Raw genomic sequence first — 19,261 nt, 5'->3', positions numbered from 1 at the left:
CTGTATCAGTTTGTGTAACTGCTGTGGACTAAAAAATATGTCCCCCCAAAGTTAATATGTTGACAACCTAACCCCAATGTGACTGTATTTGGATATAGCGTTTTCGGGAGATAATGAAGGCTAAAGAGGTTGTAAGCGTGGGTTTCTAATCTGATAGATTAGAGACTGATGGCCTTGTGAGATGTAGAAGCCTTCTCTCTCCACACACATACACACACGGAGGAAAGGTTATGTGGGCACACAGAGATGGTGGCCTCGGCAAGCCAGGAAGAGAGCCCTCACCAGGAACCCAGTCCTCCAAAGCCTTGATCTTGGACTTCCCAGCTTCCAAAATGTGAAAAAATAAATTTCTGCTGCTTAAGCCACCCAATCTATGGTATTTTGTTATGGCAGCCCAAGAAGACCGATACGGTAATCTCAAGCAAGTTACTGATTAGTGTCTCCAAAGCATTAGTGTAAAATTTGTGGTCAGGCAAAATAAACGCTAAATTCTCTTCCAGCTCTTAGCTATAGTATGATTCTAATTGAAATTGTCTTGGCTCAAGAAGACCACCAAACATTTTTTACTTATTTATTTTATTTTAAAAACAAATCTGAGGGTTTTTTTTTTTCTTTTTTCTTTTTTTTTTAAAACAGGGTCTCACTGTGTCACCCAGGTTGGAGTGCATGGTGTGATCACATGATCACAGCTCATTGTAGCCTCACCCTCCCAGGCTCAAGTGATTCTCCTGCCTCACCCATTAAAGTCAAGTAGCTAGGACCACAGGTGTGTACCACCACACCCGACTAATTTTTTAAATTTTTTTTGTTTTTGTTTTGTTTTTACGACAGAGTCTCTCTCTGTCGCCCAGGCTGGAATGCAGTGGCATGATCTCAGCTCACTGTAACCTCTGCTTCCTGGAATCAGGCAATTCTTTTGCCTCAGCCTCCTAAGTAGCTGGGATTACAGGCCCGGCGCCACCATGCCTGCCTAATTTTTGTATTTTTAGTAGAGATGGGGTTTCACTATGTTGGCCACGCTGGTCTTGAACTCCTGACCTCAAGTGATCCACCTGCCTTGGCCTCCCAAAGTGCTGGGATTACAGGCCTGAGTCACCTCGCCTGGCCCAATTTTTTTTTTTTTTTGTAGAGACAGAGTTGTTGCCCAGGCTGGCCTCAAACTCCTTGGCTCAAACGATCCTCCAGTCTCGGCCTCCCAAAATGTTAGGATTATAGGTGTGAGTCACCGTGCTTGGTCTGAGTTTCAAATTTTTAGAAAAGTTATAAAATGATACAGAAGAGTTCCATATACCTTTTACTCAGATACACCAAATTTTAATATTTGTTTCTATTTTTTATATTCTCTTCATATATACACATGCGTGTGTGTGTATGTTTACATATATAATCATATATATGCATACTATTATTTATTTTCAGAATCTATTTGAGAGTGGATTCTCTCTCATCCCTTAATAGTTCAGTATGTACTTCCTGAAACAAGGATATTTCTTACCTAACTATGGTTGCCAACTTCAGGAAATTTCACATTGATAAAACACTCTCGTCTAATCTGCAGCTCATGTTCCAATTTCATTAGTTGTCCCAATAACACCCTTTAAAGCATTTCCTCCTCCAGAATAGGAACCAGTCTGGGATTACACATTGCATTGAGTTGTGGTGTTTCTTTCACCTCCTTGCCTATGGAACAGTTCCTCAGCTTTTCTTTGCTTTCGTGACTTAACAGTTTTGAATAATACAGGCCATTTATTCACCAGGATGACCTTTACTTGGGGTTTGTATAATGCTGCTCCATGATTAAACTTAGGTTCTGCTTCCCTGCCTGGAACACTGTGTGTTTTGTGTCTTTTACAGGGCATCACGATAGAAGGCACGTGATAACCGAATGTTCTACATTGGTGATGCTAATTTTGATGACCGGATCATGGCATTGTCCGTTTTCTCCACTGTGCAGTTTAAGCAATCTGTGCAGAAGTACTTTGAGGCCATGCAATGATCCTGTTCCTCGTTTAACTGTCCCTCCTTAGACTTAACATCTGTTGATGATTCTTGACTGAATCAACCTTTACTATGATGTTTGGAAAATAGTGATGTCCAGTGCTACCACTACCTCCAAATTTGTCAGTCTGCAGAATTCATTCAGCTGTGAGTCCTCAATTCCTCCCCTGCATCCACCACACACAATTATTGTACTAAAGGACTTTTATTTTATTCAAAGGGTAAATAATTCATTAATATTCTTATTTATTTTGATGCTCAGATTGTCCCAGTGTTGGCCAGTAGGAGCCCCTTCAAACTGGTTCCTAGGTCCTTTTGACATACCCCCATCATTTTAAAAATACTTTTGAGAAATATTGATTAAAATCAGAGGCCCCCAAAAATGTATGTGTGTGTGTGTGTGTGTGTGTGTGTGTGTGTGTGTGTATGCATGTGCACTGTGGAATCCCAAGGAGCAAACTGAAGGAGAGATTAATTAACAGCCATTTAAAATTTTTTCAGAAGAGGGGCACAGTTGTGCATGTCTGTAATCCCAGCTACCTAAGAAGATCCCTTGAGCCCAGGAGTTCAAGACCAGCCTGGGCAATAAATGGAGCAAGACTCCCGCCTCAAAACAAACAAACAAATAACAAAAAGAAAACCCACAAAAATTTATTAGCTGTTTTAACTATACGCAACATACTCTCTTTAGTTTTATTATTCTCAGATCTGCTAGTTAGTTCTCATAATTAGTTGGTTTTTTTTAATCATAGGTAATTAGACTGGAGTTGGCCAAAATCCGTGAGCTCATTTGGAAAACAGGACTGCAGCTTACACAGTTTCTTTTCAACACAGAGTCTTCTTCAACATCTTTATCCTCATTTTGAATGCCAACTTCTTTATCACCTGTCTCTTCTTACTATGATGTGCGTGCACAGATTTTCACTTCACTTTATTTAGCCTGTGGCGCTTGGTCTCCTTGGATGTTCTGACAGTTCTTGCCACTGCAATCTTGCTGAGTAAAGCAAGGTTTTCCCCAAACTCATAATAATTTTTATTCACTTTCTCTGTTCACAGACAGCTCTTACTGTCTCAGTAATTTTTTCCAATGCCCCCAGGCCAAAAGAAATGCCGAACAATTTCTTTTATTAAGTACTCAGGTTCAAACAACTTAATAAGGATTTATGTCCAACAACTTTGTAGCCACTTCAAAAAATATTGTACATGTAATTGAAAGAGAAGTTACATTTTCATGTCATTCCTTTTTTTTTTTTTTTTTTTAAGGGCAGCCTCCCAAGCCAGAGTAGGCTCAGAGAGACTCCCTAATTTCATTCTTGCCACAGTTAACTAGTTAACTTACTGGTGGGATGTGTGTATCCTGGACAGTGTACAATTTCTTAAGTTTGGAAACAGATTGGACATCTCAACCCTAATTTCATATTCCCTGTTGATTCATGGGTACTTTTTATCATGCTGAAAGAGATGACATCATTGATAGAAATGTAATCTCTTGCTGAAATAGTGAACTACTGGGTAGTTTGCATAGTGTTCCACGGATGCCAAGCATCCCTATGTTACTCTCAAAATGTAAAATATTCTTCAGTGCCCTGTGGATTCACTGCAGCCACCCAGGGCTCTTCACTGCAGTTTTGGAACCATGGCACTAAGTCCCAGAAACTTTCAGTCTCCTTTGTAAAACAGCAACAATTAATATTGGGTTGATGTTGAAGATCTTTTCACTAACAGGAAAACCTGGGGAGAAACCTGGAGAGCATCAAGCTGAGGCTTTCACAAAGTTTATAAAGTAGGTGATCACATTGTTTATTTATCTTCCAGTCATTCTAAAACACTTTTTAACTATTTTTGTTGTTGTTGTTTTGTTTTGAGACAGAAAGTCTCGCTCCATCGCCCAGGCTGGAGTGCAGTGGCGCAATCTCAACTCACTGCAACCCCCACCTCCCAGGTTCAATTGATTCTCCTGCCTCAGCCTCCCAAGTAGCTGGGATTACAGGTGCGCACCACCATGCCCGGCTAATTTTTGTATTTTTAGTAGAGACGGGGTTTTACCATGTTAGCCAGGCTGGTCTTGAACTCCTAACCTCAAGTGATCCACCCGCCTCGGCCTCCCAAAGTGCTGGGATTACAGGCATGAGCCACTGCGCCCGACCTTACTTTTAACTGTTTAATAGTGAAAAGGCTACTACCACGGAGAGTTCCGGGACAACATATATAAACAAGCACTGTCCTGGACACCCAGCTTATCCATGACATCTCTCATAACACTTACTTTCTAAAATCAACTTTTACTAAACAAATGATCACTATGACAATGTAGTGTCTATTATCTCACAATTTGCCAAGGGATCTCATCACATTAAATCACAAAACAATGTTTCTTGGTTGCACTCTTCCTTCTCCTCTCTCTCTTACCCTGTTCCTCCATTTTCCATTAGATCCTGCTTGGACCTTTGCTACCCATCCCCAGCCCAGACTAAATCCCATCGAAACTTATCTGCCACTTTCCTAGTCACCCAGGATTTGATTTCCTGGGTGACAATGCATGAAGTGGCTGGTTTGCAGGTGTGACTAGAAGACAAGAAAGCTAGACATTAACACCATGTCCCAGTCCGTACATGTGTTATCCCATCACTCTCTAACATATATTTTGAGACTTCCTAGATTTGATTTTAACTCAAAGACACAACTTTTGTAAAATGTAAGAAGCTGAGCTATCTCATGATTCAATCCAGTAAGGAGTGGCCAGCCGGTAGCCCAAAAGTCGTTGAAAATAATTTGTCTTGCCTGCAGTGTTTTGAGGAGAATGGGAAAGGTAGCTACATTCAGAACACACAAGAAAGCCTGCTAAAGGCCTCTTTTCCCATCTCTTTTTAGATGTACGATCCTCACACGGCGGCTGCCCAAAATTTCTCCCTCTTCCACTCCAAGCTCCCCAAACCCTTCTCTGAACTCGATCCAGCCCCAAGTTCTCTTTGGTGTCTCTCTCATCCTTAGCTGCTGACTTCTGTTAAATCGGAAGCTCTTCGGTTTTTTTGAATTTAAAAGGCAGCTATGCTAACCACTATACCATCAACGCCTCGGCTCTTTTTTGGATTTGGCACAATAAAGGAACCCAGAAAGAAACTCTCTTTCTTATAAGGGAGGAGGCTTGGCGGAGAAAATAGAGATTGCAAACATTTCTAATTTTGTATTTTTTCTCTTTCGCATTTGAAGCCAGCCAGCCAGCCAGCCAGCCAGCCATCCATCCATCCATCCATCCATCCATCCATCCATCTATCCTATCTATCCATCCATCCAAATTGGCTGTGAAGCTTCCACTTAAATGCAAAGCTCTAAAGAGCAGGGTTAAGATCCCTGCCTTGAGAGATAATAATTTAATTGGAGACAAAAATTAAAAATGGAAAAAGTAAGATGTTTGGGAAGTAAAGAATGTCTGCCCCTGGCACGTAGTGGGTTCTTCAGAAACGTTTGTTGACTCGCGTGGGAACTAGCATTGACTCAATAATCATCGTTAGTGAGCTCACTAAGCATTTATTTGCCAGTCAGGCTCCATGCAAACAGGTGATGATGAAGGTGGACATTTCCCGGGCTGCAAACTCCTCTCCAGAGGCCAGACTAACGATTCCCGCCCCGTACATCCAATCGTATTGGGCCTACACGGCTCCTCACCTGGGGCCTGGAACTTTTCCGGGAGCAAGGAGACAAATGTGCACAGTCATAGGCGGGGGCGGATCGACGGGAAGGGGCTACCAGGCCTGGGCCAGAGCTCGCCGAGGCGACTCCGCTGCTCCAGATCTCGCGGGGACCAGCCCCAGGAGAACTGAACCAGCATCCCGAGGAGCAGCCATGGGGACCCGGCCCCAGCTCCTGGGCTGTGCCGGCCGGCTGCGCGCGCCGAGAGCGATCTAAGAAGTAAGGCGTGTGTGCAGTGCGCCTAGTGGCAGCGGGGAAGGAGTGAGAAGAATTCCGACGACACCATTTAACAGGACAAGGAAGAAATGCTGTAAATGATCACCAGGAAAAGACAAACATGACAATTGGACGCAAAGCGCTCAGTGATAGTTTACTCCGGAGACAACCAGAAGCGTGCCGAAATAGCTCAGTTGGGAGAGCGTTAGACTGAAGATCTAAAGGTCCCTGGTTCGATCCCGGGTTTCGGCAGCTACTTTTAAATCCTGACCTCAAGAACTCAAATTTTGTAAGACTCTCCGTCCACGATACCCTGGCCCATTCCTTCAAGTCCAAGCAAAAACTGAGACTTGAAGAGTGAACGAGGAATGAAACAGTCGTTCCCAGCCACCCCCAGGAGCAGGAATCCTGCGCACAACCGCTTCCGGGCCGTTTCCTGGCGGCGCGCGGAGAAGCTTCCGCGCCTGCGCGCCGCGGGGCCTGGGGCCCGGACCCAGAGCCACCCTGGGCGCCCAGAGACGCGAACGACCCAGGCCGCCGTGGCGAGACTGGCCAGGCGCCCCCTGGGTGGCTGGTGTGACAACCGAGGCTCCAATGGGAGGAGGTCTGGTCTGTCCACGGGGCCAGCAGAACACCTTCATCCCAAGTTCATCGCATTTCTTCTAAGTATCTGAATTTGAAGAAAAAGCAAAACTGCTGCGTGGCCAGATGGCCCCCACCTAGCGTTGCCGGTGAACGGAACCCAGTGCTGGTTATTTCTGGTTAGAGGCGCATGGAGGCCCGCCCTGGGGTGGTGCCACCAGGTTACTTGCCCAGCGGTAAAGGATGGCAGCTTTACAGCTCCCCGACGCATCAGACTACAGAACGTTAGCCAGGGTCTGCACCGGTGGTTCTCAAAGTGCGGTCCCCAGGTAGGCAGCATCAGCACCGCCTGAGAACTACTTAGAAATGCACATTCTCGGCCCTGGATAGACAGCTCTGGCGGTGGGGCCCGGCAGCGGGTGTTTAAACAAGCCACGACTCTAGACGTTCCTTTCTATTTCTAAAAGACCCCTTGCTTTCCCAAGACTGTTGCTGTGAACCAGCTTTTTCCTTTTGCTGTCTTTTGCTGTCTTTTTCACACTTGAAATAGAACTTTGACACGTGCTCGAAATTACTATTTCTGAGATTTTCTGTTCTCACGTGTGGGTGGGCGTGGGTATGCAGGGGCATCAACTTCCCGGCTACCTGTGGGAGCCCACCTCAAGGCCAAACTGGTGTCGTACAGTCAAGAAAATTGAGGCCCAGAAGCCTGATGTTATCTTGTATGACTGGTGGGAACTGAGCCAAGACCCAAGGGGAGAAGTTGCAGGAATGTAGATCTAAATTTTAAAAATAAGAAATATATATTTGTGTCGTTGGAAAATAGAATAGTGAGTTTAGTGAGGTGGCGGGTTGCTGGACAGCAGATGAAGGACAATTGTGAGATGTATGCATTAGGGTCTTGCTTATTTTCTGGTTCTGCTGTTTTGAGGGGGAAGGGAAGCTCATATTTATGAAGTACTGTGTGTTCTCCCTTATTCAGTCATTCTCTAATTGGACGTTAATTCCTAACCTCCCACTAGGAGCCAGCATTATTTGCTCTTCATAACAACCTTATGAAGTACATATTATTATCCCCATTTGACACATAACAGCCTTTCCAGGGTTGCAAGAATTAAACATAAGCTATGTCTGTTAGGCAGCTAACATTGCTACCTCCTAAATGTTACCGTAAGTGAAAAGTTGTTGAGATATATAATTAAGAAAGGTGTGAATAAACATACAGGCACTTGTATGAAGGAAATAAAAGTTTTTATCTGGCTCACCAGAAAAGGCTCTATGGAGCAGTGGGTCCTCACCCAGAGAAGATATATATATATGTATATACACATAAAATATATAGTATATATGTACATATTGTATATATAGTATATATAGTGTATATTATATATACTATATATATTTTATATATATAGAGAGAGTAGTAGTTGTTGTTTTGTTTTATTTATTTATTTTGAGATGGAGTCTCACTCTGACGCCGAGGCTGGAGTGCAGTGGTGTTCCGGGTTCAAGGGAGTCTCCTGCCTCATCCTCCCGAGTTGCTGGAATTACAGGCACCCACCACCACACCCAGCTAATTTCTGTATTTTTAGTAGAGATAGGTTTTCGCTATGTTGGTCAGGCTGGTCTTGAACTTCTGACCTCAAGTAATCCACCTGCCTTGGCCTCCCAAAGTGCTGGAATTACAGGCATGAGCCAGAGTGCCCGGTCAAGAGTAGGGAAAGATTTAACAGGAGTGCCACCAGCTATCACATTTCTAAAGAGTAGGGAAAGGATGCAGGTTCTGGGGTGACAGTGACTTCCATTTCAGACAACCTGAGGTCTGAGCACTCTGCCCAAGATAGTGTTAGTGATGGTGAATCTGTGCGGGTCTGCAGCAACCTCAATTCTTGCCTCCTCAGAAGAAAGAATTCGACTGAGGGGCATAAGGCAGAGTGAGAGATGAACGCAAGTTTTACAGCGGGAGTGAAAGTTTTTAAAAAGTTTAGAGCAGGGTCAGGCATGGTGGCTCATGCCTGTAATCCCAGCACTTTGGGAGGCCGAGGCAGGCGGATCACTTGAGGTCAGGAGTTTGAGACCAGCCTGGCCAACATGGTGAAAACCCCATCTCTACTAAAAACACAAAAACGAGCTGGGCGTGGTGGTGCAAGCCTATAATACCAGCTACTTGGGAGGCTGAGGCAGGAGAATCCATTGAACCCGGGAGGCGGAAGTTGCAGTGAGCTGAGATTATGCCACTACATTCCAGCCTGGGCAACAGAGTCAGACCCCGTCTCTTTAAAAAAAAAAAAAAAAAAAAAAAAAAGTTTAGAAGCGGGAATGAAAGGAAGTAAAGTACACTTGGAAGAGGGCTAAGTGGGCCACTTGAGAGATCAAGAGCCCTGTTTGACCTTTGACGTAGGGTTTTATATATTGGCATTTCCAGGGTCTTGCATCTCTTCTTCCCTAATTCTTCCTTTGAGGTGGGCTGTCGCATGCACAGTGGCCTGCTAGTGCATGGGAGGGGGGCATGCAGAGTGTGTTTACTGGCGTTGTACCCATGCTCACTTAAGGCATTCTTCCTTTACTAGCTGAATGTTCCTAGAAGGTCATGTACCAGTTAAAAGCCGCCATTTTGCCTCTTAGTGCGCATGCTTCAGCCTACTCGCCCAACTCCTGAGATCTTACCAGGAAACTGCTGTGACCAGTTTCAGGTTTTTTCTGTTTGGAGCCTGCCTTTCCCTAGTGCTGGCTGCGACCAATTACCATTTTAGAGAAACAGTGTAACAACCACCTGCCCACCACCTGTTGGTCTCCTGACATTCCTTGGTGGGGAGAGGGGCTCTCCTGCCCTGCTGGTGCCTGACTAGCTCCCTGCTGAAACAGTAAGACCAGCTACTGGCTATTGGTGTGGGTGGGGGAAGGATGGAGGTGCACACCTGGTTAGTGCCAAAGATAAACCAGACACTAGGTAACGTGGTAAGGACAGATGGTAATCATAATGTACTATTGCAATAGGGAAGAGGGTCCAGCGTGAACTGAACTCAACTTTGATTTGTACAGAGGTGACTGGGCATTTTGAAGGGACAATGAGGGATAAGGGAGAGAAACCAGTGGGACTTCAGCAGAGTCAGGAAGGTGAACACTGACAAAGGATTGACGCATGTAAATGCTGATTAGGCAGCTGTGTCTGCTAGCTGGCAATGATCAAAGTTTGGATTCTGGCCTTCCAGAGACTGGGAGACACTGCCTCTATCCTTCCTGATGATTACATTGTAAAGGAATGGTTTTTAGGTCCTTGATTGCCTTTGTAGGAGATACACAGCCATCTCAAAGGGACAGAGGAAGGAGTCACAATTGTAAGTCGTTTTTAGTAAGTGCTCTAAGAAAGTGCCAGGAGCCTTTCATCAGATGGTGCATAGAATTTTTTTGGCAGTCTTGGGCTTTCTCAAGCAGGCACTCTGAGGGGGTTGAGGCCTGGTCTCGAAGGGGGCTCAGAGAACCCTGGCTAGCATTTGTCAAGGAGAGAATCCCTGTCATTAGAAGCGTGAGGAGGGGAGGGTGAAGTGGGGGAGTTAGGCAGGCCTCTATTTTTTGGTTGAGAAGGCTTTTCAGGACTTGTGGCAGGGAGGAGTGATCGGGAAGCAGGTGGGCAGCATTAAAAAAATACACACACCAGTTATATATATGAAATAAAGGAAGACCACCACATGAGAAAGCAAAGGCTGTTTATTCAGAGCTTGCTATAGCAAGGAAGTCAGCCACCATCACTGGCATTTGGGAGAGACTCAAAGGCAGTCAGGGGAGTGGAAGAGCTTTACAGCAGACACAAGGGATGGCTTCAGGTGTACCCCAATTGGAGGGTGTTGGTCTGGGAAGCTGGAGTTGGCTGAGAACCGGCAGCCATGTGATTATTTAAGGAGCCTTTTGTGGTTGGTCCTAAGTTGGAAGTGAGGACAAAAATGAGGAAAGCTGTCAGTTATTGATCAATTCCTGGCCGTTTGGGATTAATTATTACAAAAGTTATTGTTTAGCTTCCCAGATTGTTATTTCCCAGACTTCTTGAAAGTCTGGCTTTAGCAGAGGGGCTTGCTGGACTGTTTATTGTAGATAAGGGGTTGGTTTTCTGGGCAGGTTATGGTCACAGTTCTGTTTTTATGTATGGTCTGACCATGACCCATTTGCATATTCGGTTTTATAATATATATTTTACCTGAAGAGCAAAAGTCTAAAAATGTAATCTGATCATTTTTATCATCTTCTGAAGTGTGATGTGCTCTAATAGATGTCAAACACTGTCACTTCCCAGGAGTGAAGGCTGGGAAAGATTGAACATCAGGTGTCTCCTGGGAACCCAACTGATGCCATGATCACACTTTATAACTTAGGAGGCTATAAAGGGTGAAAGGTGGGAGAATAGGGTCACCCCTTACTTTAGAAAAGAAATGCTTTCAGTGGGAAAGAACACTATCATCATGAAACATTTATAAGCATTAATGCTCAGCCCAGCCATTTTGTCAGCAGAAAGGTTGTGAATGTCTCCTCTTGCTTCAGGCAATTTATCCGGGTGGGAGCAGAAAGGCGTCTTTTCTCAGATTTCCTTGGAAAGCTTTTTAGAAAGAAACCTGGGACATATGCCTTGTCTGGGGAGTTTCTAAGATGATACACAAACGTATTGCTGAGCAAATGTTTATTTCTTAATTGTTTTAGATACTATATTCATTTTAGGTCGGAACTGTGATATAGTGAAGCTGCTATAATTTTTATACATAATAAAACCAGATGAGTATTTAATAATTCATTAAGGCCTTTTGTGTAATCAATGTGTACATACATTAATGCTCATTTCATTAGTCTTGGATCATACTTATCCTCTTTTAAATGGATGGTGGTTTATAGTTTACTTTTGTTATACTATTTGTCATATCTCAGATTTATTTGATGTTGAGTCCTTGGCCAGAAATAAAACTTCTGTGTGGATTTGTTACAGATTCCAGGAATATACAGTTCCTGTACAATCATCCTTCATATGTAATGTCACAATGGATTACATTGTTTAGCTTCCTTTTCTAATGGATTATCTTGGAGGATCGTCCGCAGTCCCTGCTTAGGCGAGGGCCCGCAGATAGCCCTGCAAATGAAGCTGGACAGTCTGAGCAAGGGAAAAGCTCTTCATCTCAGACACCAAATGCACACTTTAGCTCTGTAAATTCTAGTGTTCTTATAATGAATTGTCTTAAAGCAGGGAGCACAAATATTTTGCTATTCACTACCTAAATATTTCCTACAGTGCATCTTGAGCAAACTCTCTTTCCCCACATAGTTCACTGACTCCCTAGTCCAAAGAATCAAAAATAATGAATAATGACAGTCACCATTTATGGAGTGTTCTCTATGTGCTGGGCATTCTGATCAGCACTTTTCATACACAATCCCATTAAACTTGTCAATAATCCTTTGAGATAGGAGGCATAATTGAATACAAATAAATAGAAAAAAATGCATGCTACTAGGAATGCTGTTGTGAAAAATCAGCATAATTTTGAGATGTACTAAAATGAAACATGAGCTCTAAGTATAAAGTATTAGTTCTTCTTTCATACATTGCATTAATGAGATCCATATAGCGCCCCCCCCCCTTTTTTTTTTTTTGAGACAGAGTCTTGCTCTGTCGCCCAGGTCAGAGTGCAGTGGTGTGATCTCGGCTCACTGCAACCTCCACCTCCCGGGTTAAACCGATTCTCCTGCCTTAGTCTTCTGAGTAGCCGAGATCACAGGTACCTACCACCATGCCTGGCTAATTTTTGTATTTTTAGTAGTGATGGGGTTTCACTATGTTGGTCAGGCTAGTCTCAAACTCCTGACCTCAGGTGATCCACCTGCCTTGGCCTCCCAAAGTACTGGGATTACAGGCATGAGCCACCGCACCTGGCCATTTTGTTCAGTTTTGATTAACTCAGCTTAAAAGGAAAGGGTTAAGAAAGAATAACAACATGATTAGGAGAGACATTCATTTTAAAAAACAACAACAAATGGATATGAACTAGATTTGCCAAGAAAAAAGAAGCTAAGGGTAATTTGATTATTATTTTTTTTTGAATTTTTTTTTTTATTATACTTTAAGTTCTAGGGTACATGTGCACAACGTGCAGGTTTGTTACATATGTATGCATGTGCCATGTTGGTGTGCTGCACCCATTAACTCGTCATTTACATTAGGTATATCTCCCAATGCTATCCCTGACCCCCCCCCCACCCCACTCCCCACAATAGGACCCGGTGTGTAATGTTCCCCTCCCTGTGTCCAAGTGATCTCATTGTTCAATTCCCACCTATGAGAACATGCAGTATTTGGTTTTCTGTTCTTGTGGTAGTTTGCTGAGAATGATGGTTACTATTTTCAAATTACTATTTTTTCAGTAGTATATAATTTCTAGGAAGATACCACAAGAAGGAATGCCCTTAGATAAAGGCAGGAGAGAGTTCTGTTAGAGAAAGACAGGAACCATTCGGTCAGGGTAATTAGATCGTTTGACCTAGTTGTGTTACAGGAAAGTATCCATCCAAGATTGGGTGAGCTAGACAACTGCTGTCCAATAGCCATATCTGTGTTCAAACAGGACTGCTAGCCAACTTTTGGCATGTTTGAAAAATCTTCTCAGTTGTTGTTTCTTTGTGCTTGCTGCTGCTGATGGTTCGAGAAGGAATGGGGTGGATTGGCATGAGGTGTGTACAGGGGTAGAGACAACAAGGGTGGTGGCCTCACTGGATGAATTCTATTACCTCCTTATCTCTTAACACTAAGTATGACTAGAAGCAAAACCAGCATCTGTCCCTGTGGCTGTGATGAGTTAGTGTGCACATCATAATCATGTGCCCTAGTCAAGCAAAAACAGAAAGCACTTGGCATCCTGAGATAAACCGAAAGAAACCCCCCAACAGGATCACCCTGTCCGGTTAGAGGCCCCATAATAAATGAAGCCATGAGACTTTCCTGAAAGTTATTTATTCTATGTCAAAGAATTTTTTCCGTGACCGGTTCAAAGCTAATGGATGAAAACGTCCTTTGTAAATAAGCTACTGTGACAAAATTGCTGTTTTCTCACCATGAACAGAGAAATTGTGAACTTGGCAACATTGGTACTCTTGTGAACGTGGGTGTGTTTGGTTTTTTGGGTTTATTTCAGGGTTTCCTGTTTATTTTTGTTTGGTGTTTAAGCTAGACTTTTGAAAGCCTGGACACCCTTGTTTAACTTTCATGCAAGTAAATAACTTTTTGTTTTCCTAAATGCTTTTCACAGAGCTGGTTCCAGAACAAAACATTTGCTTAAAGACAGACTCAGTGTTAGAAAAGTGAAAATCAGAGACCTTCGATTGAGCCTCAGGCAAATGGAAAGGTGGGGAATTGAACCCATGAAGCAGGAGGCAGTATGTGATGATAATTAAGAAAAGAAAATTGCCATTCCATCCTCAGTGGCCTTGTGTGAAGGGAATAGGCATTTGAAGATGGAACGGGCCAGGTGCGGTGGCCCTGTAATCCCTTACACCTGTAATCCCAGCACTTTGGGAGGCCGAGGCGGGCGGATCACTTGAGGTCAGGACTTTGAGACCAGCTTGGCCAACATGGTGAAACCCTGACTCAACTAAAAAAATACAAAAGTTAGCTGGGTGTGGTGGCGCACACATGTAGTCCCAGCTACTTGGGAGGCTGAAGCAGGAGAATTGCTTGAATCCGGGAGGTGGAGGCTACAATGAGCCGATATTGCACCACTGCACTTCAGCCTGGGCAACACAGTGAGACTCTGTCTCAAAAAAAGAGATGGAATGCCCGAGAATTCTTGGTCGGTGTGGAGACATGCTAATGTTTGAAGTGCTTGTATAGTAACACAGACATTTAAATGATGTGTCCTGGTAAAGGGGAAGCATACATGCTGCCACTCTGTTTCATGTCAGTTTCATGATTACCTGGAGGGAAATTTGATAGGCAAGTAGACTCCATAAAATTACCTAGGAAACGGGTATTGAGGTACTATATACATTTACCTGTATGAAGGCAAATGATGGGACTGATGTTTTCCTAAAATCCATGGTCCTGCTTCTGGAGTCCCTTCCATGACCCCTGTGCGTAGCCAGTGCAGAGCCCCTTCCCTCCACGTTTGTGTGGTTCTCTTTGAATTAAAAACATTTTTTTATGGATACATAATAGTCATACGTATTTATCGGATACATGTGATGTTTTGATACAAACGTACAAAGTGTAATGATCAAATCAGGGTAGTTGGGATATCCATCACCTCAAACATGTATCATTTCTTTGTGTTGGGAACATTCCAAATCCACTCCTCTAATTGCTTCAAAATATATTAGGTTGGTGCAGAAGTAATCGCGGTTTTAAAATTGCAAAAACCACAATTACTTTTGCACCAACCTATACAATAAATTATTAACTATAGTCACCTTATAATGCTACCAAACACTAGATCTTTTTTTTTTCTTTTTTTTGACACAGAGTTTCCCTCCTGTCACCCAGGCTGGAGTGCAATGGCATGATCTTGGCTCACTGCAACCTCTGCCCCTTGGGTTCAAGTGATTCTCCTGCCTCAGTCTCCCGAGTAGCTGGGATTACAGGTGCCCACTGCCACGTCCAGCTAATTTTTGTATTTTTAGTAGAGGTGTGGTTTCAGCATGTTGGTCAGCTGGTCTCGAACTCCTGATCTCAGGTGATCCACCTGCTGCGGCCTCCCAAAGTGCTGGAATTACAAGCATGAGCCACTGCATCCGGCCTGAACACTAGATCTTATTCCTACTATCTAACTGTATTTTTGTGCCCATTAGACAACACCTCTTTATCTCCACCTCCCTGCTACTCTTCTGAGCCTTAGGAAACTGTCAATCTACTCTCTATCTCCATGGAATCAATTTTTTAGCTCCCACATATGAGTACAAACATGGGTTCTTTGTCTTTCTGTGCCTGTGATATTTCACTTAACATAATGTCCTGCAGTTCCACCCACGTTGTTGCAAATGACAGGATCTCATCCTTTTTATGGCTGAAGAGTGTGTAAGTACCACATTTGCTTTATCTATTCATCTGTTGATGGACTCTTACATTGAGTCTATATTTTAGCTATTGTGAATAATGCTGCAATAAGCCTGGGAGTGCAGACATCTATTAGATATACTGATTTCCATTCTTTTGGATATTTATCTAGCAGTGGGATTGCGGGACCATATGACATTCCATTTTTTTTGTTTTGTTTTTTGAGGACCCTTCATAGCGTCCTCCACAATGGTTGTATTAATTTACATTCCCACCAACAGTGTACGAGGGTTCTCCTTTCTCCACATCCTCACCAGCATCTGTCTTTTTGATAAAATACATTTTAACTGGGGTAAGATCATATCTCATTGGGTTTTGATTTGCATTTCTTGGATGATTAGTGATGTTGAGCTTTTTTTCATGTACCTGTTGGCCATGCATTTGTCTTTTTTTGAGAAATGTCTATTCACATCTTTTGCCCATATTAAAATCAGATTATGTGCTTTTTTGCTATTGAGTTCTTTGAGTTGCTTACATGTTTTAGCTCTCTTTGAAATTTGATCCTCCCACAGTCTTTCTCATCTTTACAAAGCATCTGTAATTATTGATTCTACTTTTCAGGTGGTGTCTTAAATGGCCCAAGGAATACGTCTTTCTAAAACTTGGACAATGTGAACAAAGGCTTTTTCTCTTTCTGCAACCCTTAGTGCCCAGAGCAGAGCATCTATTCCACAATTTGTCCCTTCTTTCTTTCTTCTCATCCTATCTTCTTTTTCAATCTCTTTCTTCCACCTCAGAGAATCTGTTCTTACATTTTAAAGCTGGAAATTTGAAACAATGTTTTATATTAAATAATTTTTTTTTTAGAATTGATAATTGAGGTACATGGTGGAAAATTCAATCAGAAAAGGAAGTATACAATGAAAAACAGTCTTTCCTTTAGCTCTGAGTCTAAGTTCCCCTCTGCAGAGGCAAACGTTGTCACTGGCTTTTAGTATATTTGTTCATAAGTTATTGTTGTATGTCTATGCACACATTTTTATATATATATATGTGATACATATCCCATATATATGTGATATATATACATATATATCACATTTAAAACAGTGTCATTATTATGCACACCATTGTAAAGCTTTTATCTAAAGATGCACATTACTTCTCCTTTTAATGCTGCCAACACCATACTTTTCCTTTCTCCTTTTTTTTTTTTTTCTCACCGATTCTAAACCTGAACTGAGCTTTTAAACCATATTTTGTATTCAGAGGCAGTCTCACCCAATAGCAATCATGTTTATGTTCCCTAATTGATTCAAATTCTAAAGATAATATTGGAAAGTAATTTAATATTAAATCCATAAATTATATCTCTATTTGAATAGTCTGATCTCTTATCCCAGGAACAATTATTTTATAATAATTATTTTACGAACAATAATTTTGTTATTTGTAAAATAAATAAAACCAGAAAAATTTGGTTTTATTTCTTTTACAAAAGGAAGAGCTGATTTGTTGTGCAAGTTTAGCTTTGAGTATGCAGGAATGAAATCCAGGTGTACACAGAAGAAACATTCCTCTTTTAAGCATTTTCTAATAATAGGTTGGTAAATTGCTCATAGAAAAATGCACTCAGATGCCTGTTTATTTCATATCTTATTCCTCTAGCATCACCTTAATTCATACTCATCTTTCAAGTTCTCTCGGGTTTTGAGTCTTCTTGAAAAGTTTTCCATGGTTTAAACTAATATCCAGCTCTTTCCACTCTGACCATCCTGAGAGCTTGCAGTCTGCTATGCTCTGGGCATGTGATCCTGTCCCAGCTTTCATTCTCTGTGTTGAATGTGTGTGTTCTTCCTCATGGCAAAATTCTACTGCCCCTCAAAAGTTGGGTTTGATTTCAGGAAGAAGAATTTTCATGTTCTAGTAAAAAAGCGGGGGGCTAAGAATTTTGTAAAAGGTCATAAAAGTCTATTGGAGTTCTTTGGAAATGCAGGTGTTAATGTGTCACCTGGTGGTGGTCAGGACTGAAAGAGGTTGTGTGACCTGGAGTAGCTGGAGGGGTGTGGGCTGATAACCCCTAGAGGCTAAAGTAGTGCCGGGCTCTCAGAACGAAAGGAAAAGGGCAAGGACAACAGGGAGAGCCAAACTTCGTGGGTAGAAGCAGACAAATCCTGAGAGAGAGAGAAGCAGCTGAGTAGCTCAGACAGTTGATCTAACATGTTAGGATGGGGAAGCTTCTGAAAATGATCTTCATCCCAGGCAAAGAGAGAAACTGCAACAAGAGAGCCTGAATGCCACTTCATTCTTTTTCAGTCTGAGTTCTCAGTTGCACTCGTGATGGGCAGTGGACAGCCCATAACCTGAACGAACCTAAAAATCCAAGTTCAGGGCTCATTACAATGGTCTATGAACTCAAGGGTCTATACCCTTGAATAGACCTTCAAGGGTCTATACCCTTGAACTCTTATACCTTGAATAGACCTTCAAGGGTCTGTACCCTTGAACTCTTATATTGTAGCAAAGACGGATAATGCACCAAATCCATTTGCTTTTTTCACTACAACAGATGAAGAGGAGGAAATGTGGTATAGCAGGAGGCAGGGGAGAAGGCTAATACCAAGGTATTGGGGCTACGTGTATACACACGGCTTGGCGGATAGCGGTGGTGGGAAGCACAGCCCCTGGAGGCAGGCTGCCTGGGCCAGAGCTCCAGGCTCACCCCCTGCCTGTGTAATATCCAGAAGTTCCATAACTCTTCTTGGTTTCAGTCTCCCTGTCTGTAAAATGGAGAAAAATAAAAATCCTTATTTTATCGGGCTAGTGTGAGAATTAAATGAGATAATCCATGAAGAGTGCTTGGCATGTAGTCAGGCGGGTCCTGCGGGCTCAGTAAGCACTCTCTACCAGCTCCTCCCTTCTTTCAGGAGTCACTTTCAGCATCATCTCATCTTGGCTGCCCAAGAAAACTTAGCTGTTGCTTCCATCCTGTACTCCCTATACCCTATCCACACAATAATCTGGATATCATTTTATGGTTGTATATTTTATTGGTCTGATTTTCTGACTGGCTGCTATTATCTCCTTAAGGTGAGGATTCACCTGACTAGCAGAAAACTCAGTAGGTGCTCAATGCATTTTTGTTGAATGAATAATAGTACATCTCCTCTTTTTTCATCCTGCCAGTGGTGGCCCACCACTGCATCATAATGGCTGTACTTGTTTTTATTATATTTCCTAACATGAGAATCAACTCTTCTGAGAGCCTACACTGAGGTTCTTATTCCTTTTCCACATCTTATATCACCTAGCCCTGTGCCAGAAACATTTTAGGTTCTCAAGAATTGCTTGTTAACATCTATTGACTTAACAGTAAGCAACTATTTCAGGACTAAAAGGGTTGTATGGTTAATTTAAGATTATGGATGATTTTCAGTGTTTTCTTTTTTATTTATCTGCATTTTTTTCTCAATTGCATAATTTGTAGAAAACAATAAAAAAGGCTCTACATCTTCTTCAACATGGCAGCACAGGAGAGCAGGAAGGTATAACTCTTTGTTAGTGCTTCAAAAAGATCATGGGATTGTCTTAGTCTAACAGAGACAGACTAGTTGAGGCAGTTTAGGAACAGCCATCTGCCAGGACACTAACTCGGGTTAATTTAGGTTGTAATCCCATGAACCAGGATCATAGTCACACATTACGTGGCTGACATTAAAAAAATATCTTAGCAACAACAGCATTCTCCCCATCTTT

The 19,261-nt window shown here is 42.5% G+C and overlaps 1 protein-coding gene and 1 non-coding gene across 2 annotated transcripts in view; both read left to right on the top strand.

Annotated features, from left to right (window-relative positions):
* Window positions 1-5,565: 5,565 nt before the first annotated feature.
* Window positions 5,566-19,261, top strand: part of DCT (dopachrome tautomerase) — a 110,895-nt gene continuing 97,199 nt past the window's right edge. Inside the window, exon 1 of the mRNA XM_017951349.3 lies at window positions 5,566-6,815. Coding sequence (XP_017806838.2) covers window positions 6,730-6,815 — 86 coding nt within the window. The 5' untranslated portion in view covers window positions 5,566-6,729. The remainder of the gene's footprint in view (window positions 6,816-19,261) is intronic.
* Window positions 6,084-6,156, top strand: TRNAF-GAA. The gene has a single exon. It is a non-coding gene; the product is annotated as a tRNA-Phe (tRNA).

This window comes from Papio anubis, chromosome 15 (genome assembly GCF_008728515.1).
Source record: "Papio anubis isolate 15944 chromosome 15, Panubis1.0, whole genome shotgun sequence".
Classification (NCBI taxonomy): Eukaryota; Metazoa; Chordata; class Mammalia; order Primates; family Cercopithecidae; genus Papio; species Papio anubis.
This window is presented reverse-complemented; position numbering and strand designations above follow the sequence as displayed.